Source organism: Musa acuminata, chromosome BXJ3-8 (genome assembly GCF_036884655.1).
Source record: "Musa acuminata AAA Group cultivar baxijiao chromosome BXJ3-8, Cavendish_Baxijiao_AAA, whole genome shotgun sequence".
NCBI classification, from domain to species: Eukaryota; Viridiplantae; Streptophyta; class Magnoliopsida; order Zingiberales; family Musaceae; genus Musa; species Musa acuminata.
The window spans coordinates 5,895,760-5,919,889 of NC_088356.1; the positions used below are offsets into that span (position 1 = coordinate 5,895,760).

General features: G+C 37.2%; 2 protein-coding genes across 2 annotated transcripts in view; both read right to left on the reverse strand.

The window, feature by feature from the left end:
- On the reverse strand, positions 1-14,577 carry LOC135645612 (dynamin-related protein 3A-like). Its single transcript, XM_065164172.1, has 20 exons — positions 14,054-14,577; positions 13,017-13,299; positions 12,866-12,894; positions 12,673-12,774; positions 11,482-11,550; positions 11,337-11,396; positions 11,016-11,129; positions 10,317-10,365; positions 9,692-9,801; positions 9,364-9,456; positions 9,150-9,242; positions 8,938-9,075; positions 5,159-5,272; positions 3,867-3,971; positions 3,695-3,737; positions 3,239-3,384; positions 3,001-3,147; positions 885-937; positions 659-758; positions 1-548 (listed from the first exon to the last, which is right to left on the reverse strand). The coding sequence occupies exons 1-20, from the start codon at positions 14,411-14,413 to the stop codon at positions 291-293; spliced, it is 2,466 nt and encodes an 821-aa protein (XP_065020244.1). The 5' UTR covers positions 14,414-14,577; the 3' UTR covers positions 1-290.
- A 932-nt stretch (positions 14,578-15,509) lies between these two features.
- Positions 15,510-24,130, reverse strand: part of LOC135645613 (uncharacterized) — a 34,665-nt gene continuing 26,044 nt past the window's right edge. Inside the window, exons 15-21 of the mRNA XM_065164173.1 lie at positions 22,635-22,759; positions 20,691-20,915; positions 19,038-19,198; positions 16,549-16,712; positions 16,356-16,438; positions 16,190-16,275; positions 15,510-15,858 (exon numbers count right to left, since the gene is read on the reverse strand). Coding sequence (XP_065020245.1) covers positions 15,715-15,858; positions 16,190-16,275; positions 16,356-16,438; positions 16,549-16,712; positions 19,038-19,198; positions 20,691-20,915; positions 22,635-22,759 — 988 coding nt within the window. The 3' untranslated portion in view covers positions 15,510-15,714. The remainder of the gene's footprint in view (positions 15,859-16,189; positions 16,276-16,355; positions 16,439-16,548; positions 16,713-19,037; positions 19,199-20,690; positions 20,916-22,634; positions 22,760-24,130) is intronic.

Genomic DNA, 24,130 nt, shown 5'->3' on the forward strand with positions numbered 1-24,130 from the left:
TGAAGAAAAATCCTAGCAAATTCCTTAAATAGGATATGGATACTGCCAGCAGCAGATCCACTTCAAATTAAAGCGCAAATGCCAGTAGTAAGCTGCCACATTTTTCTAATGGGTCAGCTTTATATGAAGATAGACTATGATGAGAAAAAAAAAGTAAAACGAGTGTTATACAGACAGGAAAAAAAAAAAAAACCAAAATGCACTGCTCGCATTGGCATCCAAAAAAGAAAATGAAACCACGTGTACCAATTTGTGGGAAGTAGACTAAATCCACAACTTGCGGTGAGTGATCAAACATCAAAAGTGGGATAGGATCCCAGGCCATTGGCAACAGAGCTTGAAAACAGTGGAGGCGGTTGTTCTCCTGAGTGTGCCGACTTCCTAGGTCTCGGATTCTTGGGTGAAGCTGAATATTGGGAGGTTAGATCGTTGTTCCCTGCATAAAAGGATGAAGGATGCACATGTATCTTTGGGAGACCAGTTGGATCAGCATCTAATGTATAGCCCTTCTCGATAGACTCGGCTTCAAGTGGGATCTCATCTATTGTCTGGCGACCAACAGGACCAAGAAACAAGGTATCAGTACTTTGCTGAGAGCTAGTGTACATTGCAAATAAGTTGTTTTCAGAACCATAGGTTTGTTCAAGGAGAAACATACCTTATAAGCCTGCTGCAAAACCCAGAGAGTTTCACGTATACGTTTCCTTCTGGCAGTAATGTCATCAGGCTCCCTCAGCAGGTCTTCAAATAGGTTTTCTCTGTTTGACAAGTTAGATCCAAGTATAATTTTTGGTTCACAGCATAAAGCAGCATGTAGTTACCATCCTAATAAAACCAAAGGTAGGAGAATATTAATAAATTCACAACATGAACCAAGTTGTTACCTGTAAAGCTTCCTGATAAACACATTATGCAGCTCACGTTTTGTATGATTTACCTACACAAGAAACAATAAGAAACCAGTTGCTCAACAAGAGAAAACACTAAACAATGATAACTAAAAGCCAACAGGTCTGCTGTAGGTAATGTCAGACTTTCGGTGTCATCACAATCACCAGTTAGATTAGCATCATATCCAAATAATTTAGAAAAGAGATGGCATCAAGCATCAGGCTCCTGCCAGCTATTGGCTATGGTAATGGTCAACACACCAGCCTTACCACCGTAAGCAGAAAATAATGTCTAGCTTGAGCCTTGATCACCAAGTTGCAGATGAGCAACATAACCATTGTGCTAAGGCTAGCCATCTTGTGACCCACAAGTAACTGCTAACACTAAGAAAGATCAAATCACGTAATATAAAGCTAGAGTGCCATGGTTCTTAACTGATTAAGCAACATGTCCTCAGGGCTATATCAGGCCTGAGGCACTGCCTTACAGATGGAAGATAATAACATCATGAATTGATTGTTTAAAAACAAAAGTGATAGATGTATGATACAATCTTTCAGAAGTATACAGATGTATTGATTTTAATCTCAGTTCGATACTGGTTTTATTAATCTAAGGGACCACGTAGGTAGGATAATGTATCAGACGAAATACCAACCTGCACTACCCAATACCATTCAGTACAACAATAACAACAAAGTCATAAGTCTCAACTATTTGGGGTCGGCTATATAGATCTTTTGCAGAACCACCATTGAGATATATAAAAAATCATATGTTTAATTAAGTTTAGAATAATTAAATCTTTATTTACAATTGCTATTAAAGTATTTTTAGGTCTTCCTCTATTTCTTCTCGCACCATTAACATTAATCATTTCACCTTTTCCGACTATCGCATCCGGAGATCTTCTAACCATATGCCTATACCATCATAAGTGATCTTCTCTTATCTTATTCTCTATCGAAGCAATACCACTAAGTAAAGCAGTAAAAACATTAAAAAATAATATCACGAATTGGTATTGAGCTATAAGCTCAATAGCTATATACTTGGTCTATGATGAACGTTGTGATCGAGATTTAAAACCTTGAACAGAAGCATCTAAAGAAGTAACCCTGATACAACCGCTGACTATGTGAAAATAATCATGATAAAATAGAATCCAATTCACCACAAAAATAAATGCTATTATTACAACTCATCATTCCAGGGGATTGCATTAAAAAGAAAATCGAATAAACCATGTTAACATTCAAAGGACTTATCTGAACTTCAAGCTTATTAATGCTAAAGGCCAATTTTCTTCTCCAATAGAATAAATGGTATCATGGTCGTGACCACAAGGATAGGATATCTGTCTAAATAAACTATTCTTATGTCGTGGACAATTACTATCGGTTACACCAGGTAATCAGATCGTTAGATGGATTGTAGTAGGCAGCTGAACACAACATTATCCGCTTGCCTTTTGGAGTCAATTATTCTACTCTTGTTTTGTTATAAAGGGTGGTGCTTGGCCTTGGGATTTGAAGACCATCCTAAGTAACTGCATCCTTTTCATGAATAGTTTGTTGGCTGCACTTACAATTAGATCATGAAGGAGGCAATAGTTTGGCTAGCCCATCATGCAGGTAGAAGTTTCTGGTGTAGCCTATAATTGGACGATCAAGGAATATATTTGCTTGTATTGAATAAAAACATTTTTACTGTAGTATTAGTGACTACATTTAGGAAAGCAGGGCACTGACAGCAGAGCACAAAAACACTTCCCAAGTAAACTAACACCAAATATACAACTTCCACATAGAATGAGTGATTCTTCACTACTAAACATGTAATGCTGTCAAATTTATCAGGAAGGCATAGTGCATCTTAAGTTCAAACATGATTAATATTCATAATTTGTAAGGTCAGAAGGACATTATTCTAGCAGAGAACATATTGAGATATTTTGCTGTTAGATTTATTCATAATTTTGCTTGGTTGTAGGACCCACTCATGAGTTAAAGGCATGTAGACTTAAAACAAAAGAACATAGATCATAGTGTTGACAAACTAAAAGCAAACACCATCTGACCCCTCATAGCTAGAATATAGGAAATTTACCAGGAAGTGCATTATTGCCTTCGGCACAGAGTCCTCAATATTCTTTCTCACAATATCATAATATGATTTCAGCAACAATTTTGTGATTGCTATCTCCAGAGCCTCCTGCTCAGTCTGATTCTCTGAGGGTTTCAAGATTATTGGTGGCTGAAAAATGACAAATTCAGTTACAGAAATGATGCAGGTAAATGGATAAGCAAATGAAAGCAATTCACAAACATAGTTTCAAAATACTTGCCTCTCTCAATTGGATCATAGAGAGTGAAGTTTCAACATTATGAACAGGCATGCCATAAGGCTTGTTCACTGGAACCTCTTTCAAAGATGGACGGTCTTCACTAACACCAAAAATTGATGAAACCCAGCTCGATCCAGTCGTACTACCTGATTCATCTCAAAGTTAAATGGTTACTGAAAACATTTTGGTGATAAACAATTGCACATGCACCATGAGAAAATTGAATGAAGAAATTAACTATCGTTGACACTTGACAGGGAACAAGTATTCCCCTTGGTCCTTGAACGACATTACTAGTATTAAGCTATGAGGCTGAAAAACTGTGTTTATCATTCTCAAAATCAGTTCCAACGTATGTCAGGATACAAAATTTTAGAATTGGTTCACTTCTAGTGGGCAACATATCAAAAAGATATTAAAAAAACATTATAATTTTTATAACAGTATTTTTCTCACCAGATGAACCTGGTCTGTCAGAATCCCCAACAATTCGAGCATCCTATTCGTCATCAATAAAAACAGGAAAGGAGAATTAAACCAATGTGAAAGCATACACAAGACATCATAAGAACATATGCATTATAATACCAAAAAAGGTATTGATAAACAACAGGGATAAAGCAGTGACCTGATGATGATCAGGAACAACTCCATTTGCTCCAGATTTGGCAATGATAGCACGAGATTTTAGATTCTTTACAGAAGCTTGCAGCTTATCAGAATCAACTCCATCCTGTGTATAAAAACATAGATTGGTTGTAGATATTCTGATTCCAGAATACCAGGATACAGAAGAGAAACAGTTGCAATTTTCATTTACTCTCTTTGGCCCAAACCCCAAGGTAATGGAAACAAAAATAGAATCAGACTAATGATGAGCCAGGGTTTCACTACATTTTGCACCTATGCCTCACCTTTTTTACTTCCAACAAAAGTGGAAAGCAAAGGCTTACCCAGATTCTAAAATTCATGTCATTTATAAATAAAATTTAAAAAAGAAGTTATTCCAATAGCATCATCAAACAAGTCGGATAATCTGTTAGCTAATGAGCAACTCAAGACATTGTGGATAGACAATATGCTATTATGCATCTATTTTTGAACTTAATCTAATTATTCACAATATAATATGACTATGCCTGTACCCATCCCAAGGATTTAGAAGATGTAAGTAGGAACAGAAACTTGCTCGACAATCTACTTCTGCATTGATTTTTTCTTAAAAAAAAAACTTTTGATTGAAACAATAAACAAGCATTAGAATTTATTAAAAAATACAAGCTAAGTTTCTCACATAAATTTATAGATTATGATCCTAAAGTTACCCTTCCCCCTAAACTCTGAAGAAAACCTTTATGAATGTCAATATGAAATCTAAAAGCTGAGCAACACCAATAGATTATGGGTGCTAATAAGAAGGCACCAACATGTTATCTGACAACTTAAAAATGAAAGGATCAAGTCCAACAATAATAAATTTAGGAGAAAGAAATCAAAATGAACTTAAGTTATAGCAGACGCCCAAACCAGCAATCCGTGCCATCAAGATAAATCAATTGGAAAACCCTGTTCTACTCCAGGTTAGATCAGTCTTTGTTAATGAATGCAAGTCACTCAAAAGAAAGTAGTAATGATAGCTGAAGTTTCAAACAGCCTCAGTCCAACAAAATAATATAATCATTGACAAAAATTGCTATAAAAGAAATTTTAGTTTCAATAGTTGATTGGTTAATATTGTTGGTTAAAGAAGCATGACAGTTTTTTTAATAACATTAACTTGTTTAAAAGAAGCAGCCTTTGCTCCAACAAATGCAGATGTCAGCAAAAAGAAGAAAATGAACATGATAAATTTAGTCTAGAATATAAAAGCAAATCTATTAGAAAAAAATGGTTGCACGTACACAATAGAGGAACATATACCTTAGCTCTAGGTGCTGATGCTGCCAACCTTGCAGATTTGACTTGCTGCTGGGCGACTTCTACAGCCTTACTTCCACCAACAAAGTTTGGATGAGAAGTGTTTATATAATCCATCTGGAAAACCAATTAACCAACTCAACCCCGGTCATACAATCGAAACCCAAGAAGAACTTGGACAAGTGAAACTTCAGAAAATAGAATAACCTCAAAACAAAAAGGATTTATCTTGATCACATGATATTTAAAACTGATAACCAAAGAAGTTGGTCGGTGCCATGCTTGCACACAAATATTTGGCAAATGGATACATGTTTGACAGAAATGTAGAAATGGATGCAGGATTCCAGGAAAAACAAGAGATGCCAAGAAAAATGTGCCTATATGATTTAGCTGACTCTTCTGAATAATAAAAGAGATGTTTCTATCACTGGGTGTGTGAGCTAAAGAATTGTTTAGCTGTAATCATGTACATATTTTAGATTTCCTCAGACAGGGCACACTTTTACATTACATAACAAAGTCTGTTATACCTTAAAATTTTGATCTAGAAATTCACAATGCAATCCCTGGCCTTTAGACATCACAAACTGTAAGCATGTAAAATATGTTTACAATACATGTATTAGAACATAATGCTCACAGGATATTAAAAAATAAGTACGTATAACAAGGGAAACTTTCCAACACATCAAGCACATGCACACACAATAGGTTGACATGATAAGGTTTCAAATTTTGCTGATTCAAGCAAACAATAAATGCTTGACACCTGTAAGAGGCACCATAGCACTAACCTGCACTGTTCATCAATGCAAAAATAGAGGGGCAAAAAGAAAAAGCATAGTTCACATGTCATGCATGACAAAAGGAGAGCAGTCATATACCGTTGGTCATGTAAGAGAGTTGCTTCCGAGCAATTAGCAGCTTAGATTTTTCTCTCTAAAGTAGAACAGAAAGATGATTCCAGAATCAACAAGGCCCAACTTATGGTGACTAGGCAACAGTGAGGCTCAGCACGACAAGTACATGGGCCAATGGGGACTATAATTTGTAATGGTCTCTTACAAAAGGGAGCATTGGGGTGTGCATTAAGTTATTTGACAAAAGACAGATTATAACTTTCAGTTCCGACACAGACCAGAAAGAACATAACAAAAATAAAATGACAAAATTTCTACTGAAGTACCAACCGTGCACCATCGACTGCTGTACCGCTCGAAATGGTATGGTACAGGGGGTACATATCGGTCCGAGCATGGGGTGATACACGGACCACACCTGTTTCGTGCAGTCCAATTAAAATAATAAAAAAATAAAAAAAGTGATGGGTTTCTATCTAATTCAGGGTTAAAAAAGAGAAAAAATCAAATTACAGCTTGCGTCTTCTCGCATACAGTGTCGCTGCCCTTGCTGCTTCCACTTCACTACTGCCACTGCGATGTTGCCGCTTCACCACCGCCACTGCCGCTTCGATGCTGGTTCCAGGTATGCTGCCGTTGCTTCTTCTCCTCTTCTTTCTTTCTTCTTCTTTTTCTTCTTCTTCTTCTTCTTCTTCTTCTTTCTTTTTCCTCCTCCACCGCTTCCTCTTTGTCCCAGGGTCTGCCGTACCGAGCCGTACCGCCCGGTACGGGCGGTACGTACCGGTCCGATAGGTTTTCGGTACGTGGACCGACTGTTACCGGTCCGAGGTACTGTATCACTGTAGCAGTGCTACAGTACTCGGTACACCCAGGTGTACCGCTCGGTATACCGTACCATACCGGTACCGAGCCCAGGTCGAAATACCAGTACGATACGGTATTGCGAATCTTGCTTTGTCCTTCTTCCTTCCTCCTCTGTTCCTCCAACACCCTTTCCTCTGAACCCTCTTTTTCTTCCTTGTCGAAACACCAGTATGCACTGGCATGCCGTGTGTCGGCACACCGGTACAGGCCAGTATGTATGGGTTTGATAGATTGAAGAAATGGATCCAGTACCCGAAAAGGCAATCCTTGCTGTGCACATTTTTTAAAGCCTTTTTAATTCTCAAATTGCCAATAATTCTACAGTTCATTTCAGCCATATTATAACTCCCAATTTGGTAGAAGTTTGCATCAAACTTTTGAAAAACAAGTCAGATTAACTGGTTCAGAAATGTCCCAGGAATGAATTGAATGAACCAAATAACCACCATAGCTAATAACATTACAGCATGAGCAGGAAAATCACTATAGATAAAGGTCTACGTATTTAGCAATTATACATTCGGTGGCAAAACAATAAGAGCCGATGCTCTTAGATTTTACATATTTCAATGTTTCTGTAAGAACCAAGTCTTGCAGCATTAGTTAACAAATATGATAATATATACAAGAAAGTTCGTCAAGAAGATAATACAATCACACATTCCTCAATCATGCTTTCCATAAATCTATAACAGATGTGCCAAGAAGATGAATCACAAGAATATGTTTTGGCATTCCGCTGATGCTTAAACGCTCAAAGAAAAATGATCGAAATCATGCTTTCCATAAATCTATAACAGATGTGCCAAGAAGATGAATCACAAAAATATGTTTTGGCATTCCACTGAAGCATAAATGCTCAAAGAAAAATGATGAAATCAACTCCAACAGACTTCAAAAAAATGAAAAATATTAACAAAGGAACATACACATTAACAAAGGAGGCATAGACTAGCTTGTCAATGATAACATACCTTTATAGTAGCAAGTCTCAGATAATTATAGTACATTTTCCAACCACCAAATACAAACGATTGCATGCACCCATATGATCTACCATATCCATGAACAGAAGTTAACAAGAACCAAGCAATCCACTTCCTATATCAGAATACCCTATTCTTAGCAGGTTAATTAATAAACTCAACTTGAGTCCTTGATAGTGACAATGGAGGTAGATTCCTTGGGAAGCTTGCGTTCTCTATGGTATATTCACGATATGCCTCAACTGTTGCCTTTGGCATGTTTAGGGATGAGTTCTTGTCGTCTATGTTCCTTGTGGTCATGTTAAGCTTATTTAGTATTGTGTGACTCAACCAAGTAGAAATGGCCCATTTTCTTGTCTTCTTATTAAATCCTATATACGAAATCAGGCTTCAACCGAAAAAACTAAAAACAAGAAGTTTTACATGACAATGATCCTTTTTTCCTTCAGTTAATCCTCAACAATAATACGGCCCCTTTACTCTGACATAAAGTATGCATGATAAAGATCAAATACCAAAAAGATCACTGGTGACAATTTAAAAAAAGTGTAGCAATTAGCAAAAACCAGTAGACATGACGAATTACTAGATGAATTTCGTTGCTTTTATACATAATTACAATCCAATATTTCAGTACCATAAAATAAAGATTTAACTCGTACATACGATTTGACTGGCCATCTGGAATAACTTGGGGCTCAAGCATTCTCTAGACAATTCTGAAGTTTGTTCGACTTAGATTATTGGACTAGTGACTACTTTGATTGTAACATAATGATTATGTTCCCAATGCTCCTGTGGGTTGTCATATCGGAGTACACGCATTTTGAGGTTTTTTTGTGCACAATAGGGGTTTCCATGATTAATCCCAGATAAGCAACCAAGGAAACAGATTCTGGGTCTAAATCATTACACTGGTTTCCCTAAGTTATCGGACATCAATTTAGTCAGAATAAAGATATGAGAAATGCATACACCAGGAGCTATCTTAGTCTTTTGCTTTATGCATTTCACAAGAGCTAAATTCACACATCAAAGCAACACAACAAAACTAAGATAGTTTATCTACCTCCATCTCGATGATATGAGTAATCATTGTCTCTGCAGGTTGAAGGCCTTCCCTTAAGAAGCTCCCAACTACCTCATCCATTGACTTTCGAAGGACAGGAAAACGCTGCAACTCACTAGCTAAACAACGGTGGCTCATCTACAATAACATGAACAATTATTGGTAATTATAAGGCAATCAAGTTATTTTCCTAACAATTTCATGGTGTATACCTTTATTAGTTCATCATAGATAAACTTTGCACACTGAAGACTTGGATCTAGCAGACGACCTATCTGCCTTCGAACTAAAACTTCAAATGGCACCTAATCATGTATTATAGACATAGAGAACCAGGGTTCATCAAAATGAAGAAGATATCTAAACTGCAGACTTAGTTGTATTCAATCTCACAAGAGCATGTAACATCATTCAAGTCACTATCACCTCTGGTACAAAGAGTGCACTTTTTGGACCAGTTGCATTTTGAATAGCCATGCGGATATCTTCATCAGTTACATCCTCACAAGGATCAACTTCCTACACAAACATCAGATGATCATCCATAATGTTGAACTACAAAAGGTAGAGGTTTGTGGGAGGGAATCAAAATACCCCTCCAATTATAGGACTCCTAAACCCATGGAGAACACTAAGGATAAGAAAGAATCTTTCAGATTTAAATAACAGTGATTTATAGTTTTATACAACTAGGGATAAGAAAATATAAAAGGAAGAATATCATGCACATTAGAAAAATGATAATGAAATACACCTCTAAACTCTTCACAAAGATAGACTGAAATATGTAATGTATACGAGCACCACCGGATAGCTCATCAGTTGACAATTCTTCATTCTTCCCTTCCACAATAGAAGAGAAAGCTGCAAAAAACATACCATTAGTTATGGCAACCTGCCTACATTCACTGAAAAGGGCGCATGCTTAGTCAGAAGCTAACAAGGCATGTGAACTAAAGTACCAACAAACTAACTTTTGCATGTTGAAGTATGACAAACGAAATCCAAAAGGGAGACCCAATGCAAAAGGTTTCTTGCAACACGATCTAGGAGGCTACACATGCAACCTTACCCTTACAAGCAAAAGAGGCATCCAAGACAAACTTGGATCATCACTGAGATCACATTCAATCTAAGCCATCCAGGTGAATATTACTAAAATCCAAGATTATAGAATTCTAAAGATATGCAATCATGCAATAAAAAAATTGATCAGTCCAAGAAAGCAAAAGCAACTTAAGACACAATAAACAATTATGAGACTACCGGCATAAACACAAATAATTAAATTTTAAATAACACAAAAATTCACTCCAAAGCATTTCTCATGCCAAAAAAAGCTCAAAATTTTGATATTTATTAAATAGCTCCAAGCTGACCTTCACAATATTTTGTAAGAATGTTCAACAGTTTAACCCCCATTCCAGCCTGCAGTCAAAGTTACCTTACAGTCAGTTATTTCAAGGATAATGTCGAGAAGGAAGAACATGAAAAGACTAGATAAACACCAAATGATAGCTGAAATAATACAGGAAAATGTATATCGAAAAGTCGATATCATAAGGTATCAAAATCCTGAGACAACCAGCAGCTGAGTTGCCACTAATACTTAAGTTAAATCAAGCTAATCATATGCCACTAAAGAATAAGTTGGGTCAATTAGAGATTTAAGCAGTCTCAACTTCTCATATTGGCTTTGCCTGTAAAAATGAATTATCTTCAAGTAACACAGATAAAAGATAAAGAAAAAGTAACTAAGCAAACACATGCAATGAAAGGGCTATACATTTTAAGAAAATGAGTGTAAGAACCCATGATTGTCGTTTTACTAGTATCCAATCAACTATGTTTTTAAACACACGTGGTGTGGTATGTCTCTCCAGTTCATGGACTGAAGACCCAGATTAGAGGTTGAACAACTAAAAGGGAGATATTGAGATATAACACCAAAATTCGACATGAACATATGATGCTTGTAACAATGGTAGAGAAACTGCAAGAATACAATATATTTTCATCTACGGGTACCAAATGTTTATGTATTTATATGTAATGTACATATATACATATTTACAAACCTTTGATTCTGCTACATCACCATAGGCCGCATGCTCCTTTGCAACAGCAACCAATTGGGCATTTATGCGAGACTTCAACCCCGGAAGGACATTCTTAATGTGTTGTACTAAAATCTGCAGAAAAGTTGGAATATAATACATCAGGTTTAGGCCACAAGAGGACAAAAGCCGAATATTCTGAATAATTGCTTGAAATAGTGCAGGAAAATTAATCTTTATGTAGCAAAATACATATTGCTAATTCTGTTCAAATATTTATAATCCCAACAAAAAGACACATTTTAATTGTATACTAGCAAAATTATCATTTGAACCACTTACCTGATTCAGTTTCTTGGCTAACTGAGGAACCCCACAACAATGAGAAAGGCCATGATATGCCTGCAAACCACCATAATGTGTCATTATATTTTTGAAATGAATAGCATATAGTGCAGATCAAATATTGTCCTCGGATACAACATACAGGCTGTTTGCGGAAGAAGTTTTCTTCAAATGCCAATGCATCTTTGATACTACGATTCAAGTTGATGTCCTGCATTTTCAAGAAAGTCAGCCATAGCAAAATCTGTTGTGGTCACTGAAACAAAGCATATTTACAAAGACAAAGGTATCAGCAAATATGGAACATCAACAGTGCTCTAAAGCCTAAACACATGCTCAACAAATATCTATTTGAATAACAGATCACAAGTGGCACTATAATAAGCAATGTGATAAAATGCACTCGTCTCAAACAGACAAGTATTTGTTGTAATTGAAGCTAACCATAAAGTTCTTTCACAACTGATAGGAAAAAATACTTAAAACAAAAATGCTGATTGGTCAACCCATGCTAACTAGTCACCATATATGTCATTGGCTTTAATCTAGAGATTAAAACCGGAACCTATTAAATTTATCCAACAACAATCATGAAAAATTAGACCTAAATATAACCATCTGTATTCCAGTTTAGCTTTGCTTGGAGTAAATTTATAACATAGCCCGAGAGCCTCAAGCCCTTCTGAATATCTTGCTTGGCAATTCCTCTGACTTCCTGGATCCTCTAACATGTAAGGGCTCATCTTCCAGCCCCCCCCCCAAAAACAAAAAGTATGGGCTCATCTTTACTTGGTTATTTCTCCTTCCTGAAACCTCTAAATCAATTGACTAAGTTTCTTGTTGTGAGAACACTTAAAAGCCCATATTTAGACATTTTTAGCAACCTCAGATGATTTTCCTCATCACGTCTCACAATAAAAAAGCTGCTGACATATGATTCTTGATTAGTTTTGACTCCCCAAGTATACAACATGTTCACAACAGATGCACTTTGTAGTCATGGTGCTTGCTTTGTTACTTGGATAGTATTAAGATCATGGTTCGCCTTACCAGTTTATACCGATGTACCGACCGACCATCGATACAGTATATACTGAACCATACCAAATACCGACACACGATATGGTGAGGCATAAAGATAAACCGGTGTATACCACTCGAACTAGTTCTCTATCAAACCGATATGTATCACCCATATTGGACGGTACGTAGTGGTATGGCGAACCATGATTAAGATACCTCAAATTAAATGATAAGTAGTTTCATACATAATTTCCATAACCAGAGATAAGCATGAAGGAAAAGCACATATTATCCGGAAAAATGAAAATACCTGCTGACTACGATTTACAATACCCACATAACCAAGTCGAAGTGGTATCACATTTCCTAACAAAAAGTTGCGTGCATCGGTACCTCTGTCCATTATATCCAACTGCAAATAGAAGTAATAAAGTTAGTGTCATCACGGCAAATAATTATAATGCTATTGTAATTGTAATTTACTAAAGTTCACAAAATAAAACCTTTGTGATGACACCAATTGTGCGAGAACCTGCCAAAATAAAATTCATTATTGTGAAATGGTAGATTAGATTTCAAACATTCTGACAACGTGGAATACTAGTCTACCATGTTCTAGCCTCCATAGATAAATAATCGATCAAAAAAACTTACCATCTGGATCTGCAATTCTCGCCATTTGAAGTGCATCAGAATTTGCCAAGTCTGCATTTGCTGGTGAAACTGCTAATATAATGCATGTCTTATGCTTGATGTAAGACAATATCATTGTTCTAATTCTTGCCTCAATATCACTAGGTTGGTCACCAACCGGTACTTTAGTAATTCCAGGTAAGTCAACAAGAGTGATATTCAGGACATTTGGAGAAAAAATCTTCAGACGAATCTGCTTATCAGAAACACCTTTGTTTCCCCCAGCTTCTCTTTCTGTTTCTGCCTAAAATAAATAACATCATTATCAGAAAGTATTGGCAAACAATTGGGAGCAAATTATGGTTAGCAAGAATGAGAATTTCTCTACAAGACATGATTCTCTAGGAAAACTAAAGATTCAAAAAGGACCAACAAGCAACACCAGTGGATTGTATGTCTGTGAGTTTAAGAAATGCATTTAGAACCTAGATGACAAGGTGAAGACACCTCATGACATCAATACAAGGATCTATTTATCACCAGAGATGAAAGTTTAAGACCTATGTAGATTCAATAAGCCTAAAACCTTTGCAGATTTAACAAAGTCACATCTAGTTCTACGAAGAAAATATTTGCAACTCTATATGAATCTTGTCGTGTTTGAGCCCATCATTGAGATTCTAAAAAAAGCATAAAGATGTGTCTTGCGTATCACCAAAGAATAGAATGCCATCAGTTCATAATTTGTAGCAAGAATGCATGTAAATTCTAAATTAGGAAGATTGAAACACACTGTTATATTCTAGATTAAATCAGCATATCAATACTCAAATAATCAACAACTAAAAGGACACATGTCAAAATAACTAGCAAAGCGTACTATCCAGAGTGCGCACTTCAATTCCTAAAAGTTCCAAGCCATAAGCAAGACACGGGATGATCAATCCAGTAACTTTAATATCTAGTAAACCAAAAAATGAATCGCAAAATAGCCAAGAATAACATAAAGGAAAGAAACAATCTAAAACCCTCAAACAAAATACAAAAACCCGAAGTACCTGGATCTCCCGACGAATCTCTGAGAAGTCGAAGAACTTCTGCCCGTTCAAGTGGAGGAATTCCCCCCACTCCTCCCCTCCTTCGGCCGCATCCGTTCTCCGCGGCCGGTGCACCAGCTGCAGCACCAGCGGCCGCCGCGTGCAAATATCCAAACCCCTGGGTAAGAAGTCCCGGCCCACCAACGCTTCAAGAACGCTCGACTTGCCGCTGCTCTGGCTCCCGACGACCGCCACCTGGGGGAGATCGATAGTGGACGAGCTCCCGAGTTGGGCGAAGATGTCCTGGAGTTTGTTCACGATAGGGATGACGGTGTGTCCGATCGGTCCCGCAGCAGGGGATGGCGCGGCGTCGTCCGCCATCGAATCGTGCTCCGGCCCCCGGGATCGGGAGGGTTTTGCGGCGGATGCAGCGAGGGTTTTCCAAAACCCTAGTTGGATTCCGCGGCGAAGGCGAATTCCGAAGGCGATTGAACGAGCGAGAAAGAGGGTGAAGTTCAATAGGGTTTGAGCTCCGGAATCTTTAAAATCGGGTGACAAAATGACCGAAATAGAGTTCATCAATGGGCCTATTTACGTAATTTGAATCGCAAAGTCCGTAAGGAAAATAAATTTTGAGAAGCCCTGACCGGGACTCTTCAACTGGCACGGGATTCGTGGGTATAAGCTTGGAACAACGTAACTTGCATACGAAACATGTGCGACAATTGTATGCGAAAGAATGAATCATAGCCGTTCAGTGGTAACATCAAGGGTGATCCTATCACTAATCGGCTGACTGTTCGTTCTGATTCAAATGGTCGGCTGGGTACGGTTATGCGGCCGAGCGGTTCCAATTAAGTCACGTAACTGAAAGCCCAATCAACCAATTTCTCGAAGATATAATGCTACATAGCAATAATGTTATTGTACGGATAAAATTAAAATATGTATGATAAATTTATACCTTAAATATGTTAGTTGCATGAATTGGCAGATTAGATCGCATGGAACGAGAAGATAGACAGGAACTTTGAACTGTTTCGAAACATGTTGGAACTTAAATACGAGTAAAGATCCATTAATAACATAGTCAGGGGGTTAATAACAAATAAAGATGCATGCAATGAATCCCAGATAATTGAAACATTGAATCTTGTTGTTTTTACTTGCATTAGTTAGTTGATGAGACTAATTAATCAATCATTTTCTTTATCATATATCTGTTATAGACCTTTCTAAATTCAGGTCACCATTCATTAAGAAGCCTCTCAAAATTTTGTGCAAACTGGAAACGATCAAGATTCGTAAGACACTTATCACAATAAGATACCTTTCTAAAAAGTTGTGTTTTCACCAAAATCATCTGTAGATGGGTAGAAAACATATATTTATATTAGGAAGTAAATGGCATTGTTTATTCAAGGAAGTACTACAATTTAACTTGATACAAGTCAAAAGCTATCCGAGGCTTTGGTAGAATCATCAAGGAAAACTCAAATCCTCAAACCTTGATACATCTAAGGTATCCTCTTGTAATGTTTATGAGAATGAAACATTTTTGATTGACAAATTATGAAGAAATGACAGATGCTATATCATCTTTTTTCTTTTTCACCTTGTAGGGGTATACAAAATGAATTTCTAACAACTAAGAACAATTAAGGTTACAAATAGGATCGTTTTCATAAGTTATAGCTCGAAAAAAAGGTTGAGAAAGCAGTTACATCTGCCCAGCTGGGGAAGAAGCTCTTCAACTTTTTGGTATCATCAACGAGATACTGATCTAACACAGCAACATCCATCCTCAAAGCCTCCGAACTGTTGGCCTGCAGTTCATGCAACACACTGACAAATGTGATTTTACAGAAAATATCAAGCATGAGAACATCCACAGTCCATGCAACAAATGGGAGTAGATTATTCGGACAAATGTGATTTTAGTTCAAAAAACATCAAGCATGCATCCAAAGATTGTGAATCGAGAGGTCCAAGAAAAAATCAAGCATGAAGACTTCCAAATTGGCCAGTAGATGTGAAGAAATGTACTGCTAAAATACTCCACTTCAAAATGCAATTAATACAATTTGGGATGCAACTGGTTCTATTCGCAAAATTTACTTCAATGACGAGAAACAATTGAGTAAATTAAACCATTACCTCTAGCCAGAAAGTCCAACTCTCATTGCTACTTCCACTAAGTCTACATATATATGATGGTGGGCCACCACTGATTTTCTCCGGAGCTGGGGGCAAAAGAGGAAACAAAAAGGTCAGGTTACTGGAAGACAATAAATTCTAGAGGCAAAAGCTCGTTGAGATTGACCTGGAAGCCTATAATCTGCAAAAGACCAATTCGACAGCGGACCAGTAATATTCAGGACTGAAGCCCAGATCTCACCCAAGGAGCTGTAACAGTTTTAAACAAACAAATTTATCTAAGCTAAACAAAGTATTTCAGGTGACTACATCTATAGATATATACACATTAGAACAGTCATCTTCAAAGTAACAATCACCCTAAATGAAGTTCCAAGTGTACTCTGCGGTGACCAGCCTCAGAAATTGATTTTGTGTTACGAACAGTTAAGTGTGGGAAGGATGCATAATGCTTTAAGATGCTATCACCATCTGCAGGAAATTTCAAACTTCCAGAGAACAAGAACGACACTGGGAATAGTGCCTGCGATATAAGGAAACAGTTAAGCATTCGAAATTGTAGATGCAAGCTCAGTGTGCAACTTCCTACACAAAAAATTAGTTACTATTTAGGTTACTAGACACATGCAGCTACAAACATCCTTATGAAAGACATAGATTTGGCAAGAAAAATGGAATAAAAATCCTTCAACTAGTGAAGACCCAAGTATGTCATTTAATTAAATTTAGAAAGCTAGTAAGGCAATTCAATATTAAGACGATCATTATTCTCCTCAGAGTACTAGAAAAATGGAATAAATGCAATTACTGGTTTCCAAAATTTACATGAAAACCACGAACGCAATTTCCAAATCTTACATTTTTTGTACTTGTCCTAGAATGAGGGCAAGTAGAAGGTCAAAGTTTCACCCGACCAGGATGACCAGTGTTCAAGTCACGGATCTATCATTAAGAGGAAGGGTGGGGTATCCTAACCCTTCTGAGACCTGGTATATAGGGGAACCTTATGCATTGGTTTTGTCCTTTACTTTTTACATAAGACCAAGATGGTGCATTGGATATTCATTATTTTTACAATGTTATGAATAATGATATCTAATGAGCAAGGAACAGGAGCCTGGAAGCTCAGTTGTGCATCAATTTGCATACCATAACCTTGCTATCATATCACTTAAGAAAACAATGAACATAGGGTTCATACAAAGAACTGGAGGGGATCAAGCATTGTTTGTTACTTCGTCGGTATAATACACCAGTGCATCACAATTCCTATAAGAAAATATAAAGCAAAGATTGCAATTTTGGTCCATATCGGGGTATTGAACCATGTTCGGTATGATATGTACCAAGGCATATCGATGGTAAATCGGGGCGGTACACCCAAAATCATAAAAAATAACTTCAAAAATACCTTTAAAAAAAAAATTAGATTAGAGTTTTTAAGTTAGAAATAAATATAATTTTAGTATAATTTTAGCAAAAATGATGTAAATTAGGAAAGAATAGTGTCACTTGTCTTTTTCGGACTTTGAGGAGTAACTCTATGGTAAGTTCAGGATCGTCCTTCCATTAATATTAAATTTCTACAAAGAAATTAGTTGAATTATTAGATTATTTTTTATACAACTTAAATTTTATGATTCCAATGTATTAAATAATCAATTGATGGATATACTTAGTTCTACCATAAAAAAGAACGATAGGACTCCACGAGCGGTGGATCAGGGTCCTCGATCTAATGTATCTGTATATTAATATAATATGTTTGTCAGACCCAATCCTCAAATTGATCCCACGACATAGTGTACTGATACATCGCATGCCATTAGTGCATCAATGTGGTGATGGTCGTAGTCTAATCGACGTGAACCACAGGTGTTCGAGGCAACTCCTGAGGAAAGGACGAATGTGGCATGTATTGGTGTAGAGCACAGAGAATGTCTGAACTTTTACAGCCGTTACTGATCTGTTGTTCCATATCGTAGGGTCGTATCATTGTATTGATGCTCAAAGAAGTATGACTAACTATCACCGTACTGTTGTTAGTCGTAAATTCTTCGTAATACGACGGTTGTGAATACGATGAGCTTTGCTCTGCATCTACATCGTGTAGGTTCTATCACATCTGCTCAAAATCATCAACTGACTTCCCCTTCCCCTTCCATGCATAAACTTGACCAGTACCTTGTCGAGCTTCAAGATCTAAATCTTGGGTGGCATGTATAAAATATCGCTCCTCGGTCAAGGCATTGCTATCCACGTCGCTACCATATGTCTCTAGACCGAGCAGGTTGTTAAATGAGATTGCGAAGATGTCTCATTGCCTGACTCGATTCTTTCGAATGGTGCATCCGATGCTACTGCATTCCCCTTTACCTTTGTATGCTGGGCAGACGACTGTGACGATTAGGTGTCTCTAGTTCCTTGAGCAATCTAACTCGATGTTATGTGGCTCCTTCTGCCACGTTCTGACTCAATGTTGTCTCAGCCCTTGACCGGTAGGTCGGTAACGATCAGATTTCGATCGTTATCGCCCGGTAGGTCAGTAACGATCAGATTTCGATCGTTACCGCTCGGTATAGACCCTGTATCACTCGATACAGGGTAAAGTGACCAGTACCGCCCATACCAGGCGGTATGCATCGATACAACAAACCTTGATATAAAGCATGAATACTAATGGCCGATGCAATTTTATCTTAGCTCACATTATCAGCCACTAGATACACAATGGATAATTAGAAATTATGCCCAGAGAACAATATACAACTTGTATTTACAAACAGAATTAGAACTAGTTAAAATCATTGGTATGCGAAGCAGAAGCCTGAAGTGCCAATTCACTTACTATCCAAGTGCTCCCATCAGAATGATAATTGCTGTTAAAGGAGAACTCTGAATTGATGTCTAACATTTTTGAAGCTTCAGGTGAATGCTTGAAGAGAAAAGCCAGTGAATTGGAATCAACTACAGAAAAATCATATCTTGAATCCACAACCTTGTAAGCACCTGTCAAAATCCCCAATAGAAATAAAAAAGGAGAAACTATGTACCAATAGAAACAACTAAGGAAACTTAGGGAAACACAGGCAAGATATGGATAAAGCAATTATGCAGAAAAGAAAATTTGTGAATTTTTTTTCATTTTTGATACTGACATGATCATGGATTTAACATTTAAGTATCACTATACATAAATTGTACCGCAGAGGTCCAATGACCAACCTGTATGTAACATACTATACCATATCAAAAGTAATACCAACACCAACTTGTATTTATTCTTTTTTCAGTCGTCTATATCAAGGTATATTGTATCACACCAGTACTTGAGGAAACCAGCTTGGGTAACTGTCCAAGATTCAATTCCATGTACAAAATCAATAACTAGGGTCCTCCACATCCAACAAATTCATGGAAAGAGACTCTGAAAAAGGTTGTACTAATGAAGAAATAAAACATCTCTGTATACAGCCTTGTAACTGAGATGCTTTTTCCTCTTTTTGATACCATATTGCAACTCGAGATCGAACTATAATTAGAATCAATATTAACGAATCACCACACACAACCAACTCTTCTACGGTCTTATGCTAAAGGTAATTCTATACTTCTCTTTTCCTGTGACAACTAATGAAACAAAAGGGAAGAATATAAAATGGTACTGTGATACCTCAAGGTCTAAAGGTCAAAAGATGTAACTTCCAGTTTATAACTAGTTCTACATATTTTCTACAGCAGCAAGATCAAGCTGATTTCCAATTCCCATACCACTGTTGCACTACCAATATCTGCACAATGGGATGAAAACCAAGAATTACAATAACAAAAGAACGAAGTGGGAGGAAACTGAAGCAAAGGGCGGATTGTAATTGGCAATGATTACCACATAAGAAATGATCCAGACACCTCAGTTTCTCAAGGCCATATATCTCGATAAGATTTTAATTCTGAAGGTTGAGAGATTGGGAGAAGTGCACGATGGGATGAAATTCAAGCAAAGGAGGGAAGATTTTAAAATGGGATGAGTATCCCATCCAGCATTGGCTCTGTTGTGCAGGGTTATTCACCAAAGCTGTCAACCCGCCAAAGAACTACCTAGAGCCTGGGTCACCAATCTTAATTTCAACAAGGGTCAGAACTAAGAGGCAATGACCACACGGACATGATGACCATAGGAACAATAGCGCACTGCCATAAGGAGTTAGAATGTAATTTATATTTAAAGATGAGATTTAAATCTTGCTGTTGTTATTGAGCACAAATGGAAACAAGTCAACAAAATACAAATTTACATGGTCATAGATGAAAACAGCTAAATCAAATTTATCATAATCAGACCAATGTGTTGAATCTCAAAGAACAAATTGGCAGATGTTTGAGGCTATAGAGTTCCTAGTGTAATAAAAAGTTGTCTAGTACAGACAAATGTCCAACAGAAGATATCATGGTCACCTAGTTAAAAGATGTCTGGCATAAAAAGATACATGTAACAGCATACCGGCAGTATTAAATGTGTGTTGAAGCACAACCCTCTTTGGTGCATCCAAACTGTATGGAAAGAACTGTGATGATAGAGCCAGAGCGATAATAGTCACTTGCATGAAGCATTGCAAAATGGATGACCTGGCCAACCAATGACCAACTACGGGCATTAGTGGACCCATGCACCACCCAGTCACCAGTCCAATTGTAGCTGCAACTACAGCATCCTGCACAAAATAGCCTGCATAAAAATCACTTTAGCATCAAACAGCTACTCATTCTGTTTATTGTATATTCAACAGACAGCTCAACTGCATTATGGATAAACTTTTAAACAACTATGCAAATTGTCCATGTTGTTATCCCAAGAACATCCTAAAATATAATTACAAGGTTACAATAAGATTCACATGTAGCTTAATCATATCAACAAGCATCATACCAAATAATAAGGGATCTTCACTACTTGATCATAGCAGTAAGTCAGCATCCACATGTAATTGCAGTTTACTTCAGCATCAATGTTTTATTAAGGGGAGCTCAGGCACTCGCCTAGGTGCCCAAGCAAGGCTACGAGCGCCTCTAGTTGGGTTCAGGCAAGCAATAGGGCTAAGCATGGCCCAGGCATACCAGAGGCCCAAGCGCTAGGTGGCTCAAGTGCACGCTTGAGTTAAACAAGGTGTATGGGTTTGATTTGCAGTCAAAACAGATGATTTAGTTGAACCAATTGAACAAACTGCAACACCTCTCAAGCCACCTCAATGCGCTTCTATGAATGGGAAGAAACCCTAGCTAACAATCGAATCTTCCCGATGATTGCTATCTATGTTGCTTCCTTTGTCAACTGAAACTTCTCACTAGAATCGAGACTCCGCCACCTAACAAAGCGACACTATCCACCACGACCGCCTCCTTCCATTGACAACCTTCTCTACCGACATTGTCAGTGTTTGCAATCTCAAACGCCATCTCCTCCACCTAACGACTTCCTTCTCCGATATTCCTCTCCATCAACAGTGCAAGCCCCCTCCTCTCGCTTCTCTCTCCGTTTTGGGCTCTCTCTCCCCTAGCCCTCCTCCCCCTTTTCTCCCCTGCCTCTCAATCACCACCCACCACTTCTCTCTCCTACTCATTATAGATGGTACATTTATCTTAGTGGTTAAACGTATGTAATTTAATGTTTTAGTGATGATATTTTGAATATGAAATGACATGAAACTCATGTGTTATCTCATTTTTATTTTAATGATTATTTTTATCCAGAAATACATTTTTATCATTTTATATTTGATGAGCGCCTCCCTTCGCTCAAGCGAGCATGCGTTTTGGAAGCTTGGCACCTTTTCAGGCCTAGCGACTTTAACAACAATGTTCAGCATAAGTAAGAAATCCAAGCATTAAGAACAACTTTAGCATCAACTATACTGCAACTCATTTTTGTTTACTGTACTTTAACAGTTTACTGACAGCTAGACAAGTATAAAAAATTTTAACCAGCCATGAAAATTTGCTATGCTATTGGCCCATGGCTATTTTAAAGTATAACCACATAAAATTATAACAGGATTCAAATGTAGCTAAACCCATACAAACAAGAATATTAGTGAAGAATAAGAGAACTTTCCCCAACTTCAGCATAGCAGTAAGCCAGTAACTACATCCTTTTGAAGTGTTGTTCAGCATAAGAAGAGCATCAAAGCATTAGGAACAAAAGAGACCTTAAGGAAGTAAATTATTCTGAGTACCATTAAATCTTAATTCTGATTTTTGTCAGAATGAATTGCTTGAAAACTTGGTCCTACTAAAAGAAGAACAGCTTTAATTTTCAATTGTGAAAGCGACTGGATAGTGAATGCAAGAAGATAATTATCAAAAACAACTGTCTGGAAATTTATTCAAAAAAAGCGATTGGCATAAAAAAGACATGTAAGATATAAAAAAAGAAGAGCAGAAAACTAACCATAAGGCTGTGGAAGAGAGCCCATCATACCCATCTTCTCAATCAAAAATTGGACAAGAAACCCACTGTAGTAAACACTGTATAGAACGCAGGGGATCATAGGGACTACATATCCTGCTAATGACCTGTAAGCATAAGTACATAAGAACATGATACTTGAAGATAAACATTCATTTTTATGCTATATGAAAATGAAAACAAATTACTATCATGTACACGGAAGAATGACCACCATAAGTTGCATTATCAACAGTTGCTATATAGAACTATCTTGGAAACCATGAAATTTCATGTATGGTGGGAAAATACCCAGAAAATTGCTCCTTGCATACTTTTTCATGTAAAAAGAAACTTAGTGATGGCACTATATGCTCAGTAATTTGAACGTCTAAGAATTTACAGGTTAATCATTTTCTACAGAAGAATATTTCTTATTCTTAAAGTTGTGTTCCAATGGGTTAAGACCAGTAACGATCATCATTCTCTCATTGATGTTATTATTCCTTCAGGCTCAATCTGATTTGGATCCATGTGAAGAATACAATACATGTCACAATAAATGTTAGTTCGACATGTATTATTCCCTCTAGAAATTTAGCTAGATATAAGATCACTCTGCTTGTAGTCATACCAAAGGATAGCCTCCTTTACTGAATCTCCGAAGCATTGCCAGGAAGATACAAGACAACAATGCGGTCTTCTGATGTGGCTAAACATTTGTTTTAAAACTTAATGCATACCACTGCTGTGTTTTCTCCATCAACAGTACGATGATCAGTTCAAAATTTTTCTAGGACAGCTGTGATACTCAATGCATCTCAACCACAGTGCTGTGCCTGGATGGAGGTTTCTGTTGGCTCTTCATTCATTATGCTTATAAAATGTGATCTTCTTTTGCAATATTTTATGTCCTTATACCAATTATCTACCTTATTTACCAAAAACTACCATATGACGTTGGTCAGTGCACCAATCTGGCACACTTTTTTATGATCCCATTTACTGGGATGCACCTCTGTGCTTGCAGTCACCTTGATCAGTTTCTTCTTTCCACCAACTACAATACAACCATAGCAAACAACTTATTTCTCCCAAAGATCATCTCCATCATTATCAAGCTTACTTACCTCTGTCCTTGGTTAGACTCTTCAAACTTCTTTATACATTTTCATCAATAGGTTAACCACATAAAACATATGATGCACTACATCACTGGCAATATGAAGTGATGTAACATGTATACTGCATGGCCTTCCTCACTGGCAATATGATCAAGCTGATGCTCAGCGTCAACCTCAACATCATAGGCAATTAGAGGATAAAAACAGTGCCATATGTTTAGCCCAGAAGTTATTTTACAAAGACTGGTGAAGTGGGAACCAGAACACATTTTACTGTCCAAAGTGCAGACTGAAAGAAAAGAAAAGAAGAAATCTGAAATATACACTGCATTCATGTGATGTAAAATGTGCAACATTAGGTGCAAAGACAATTCA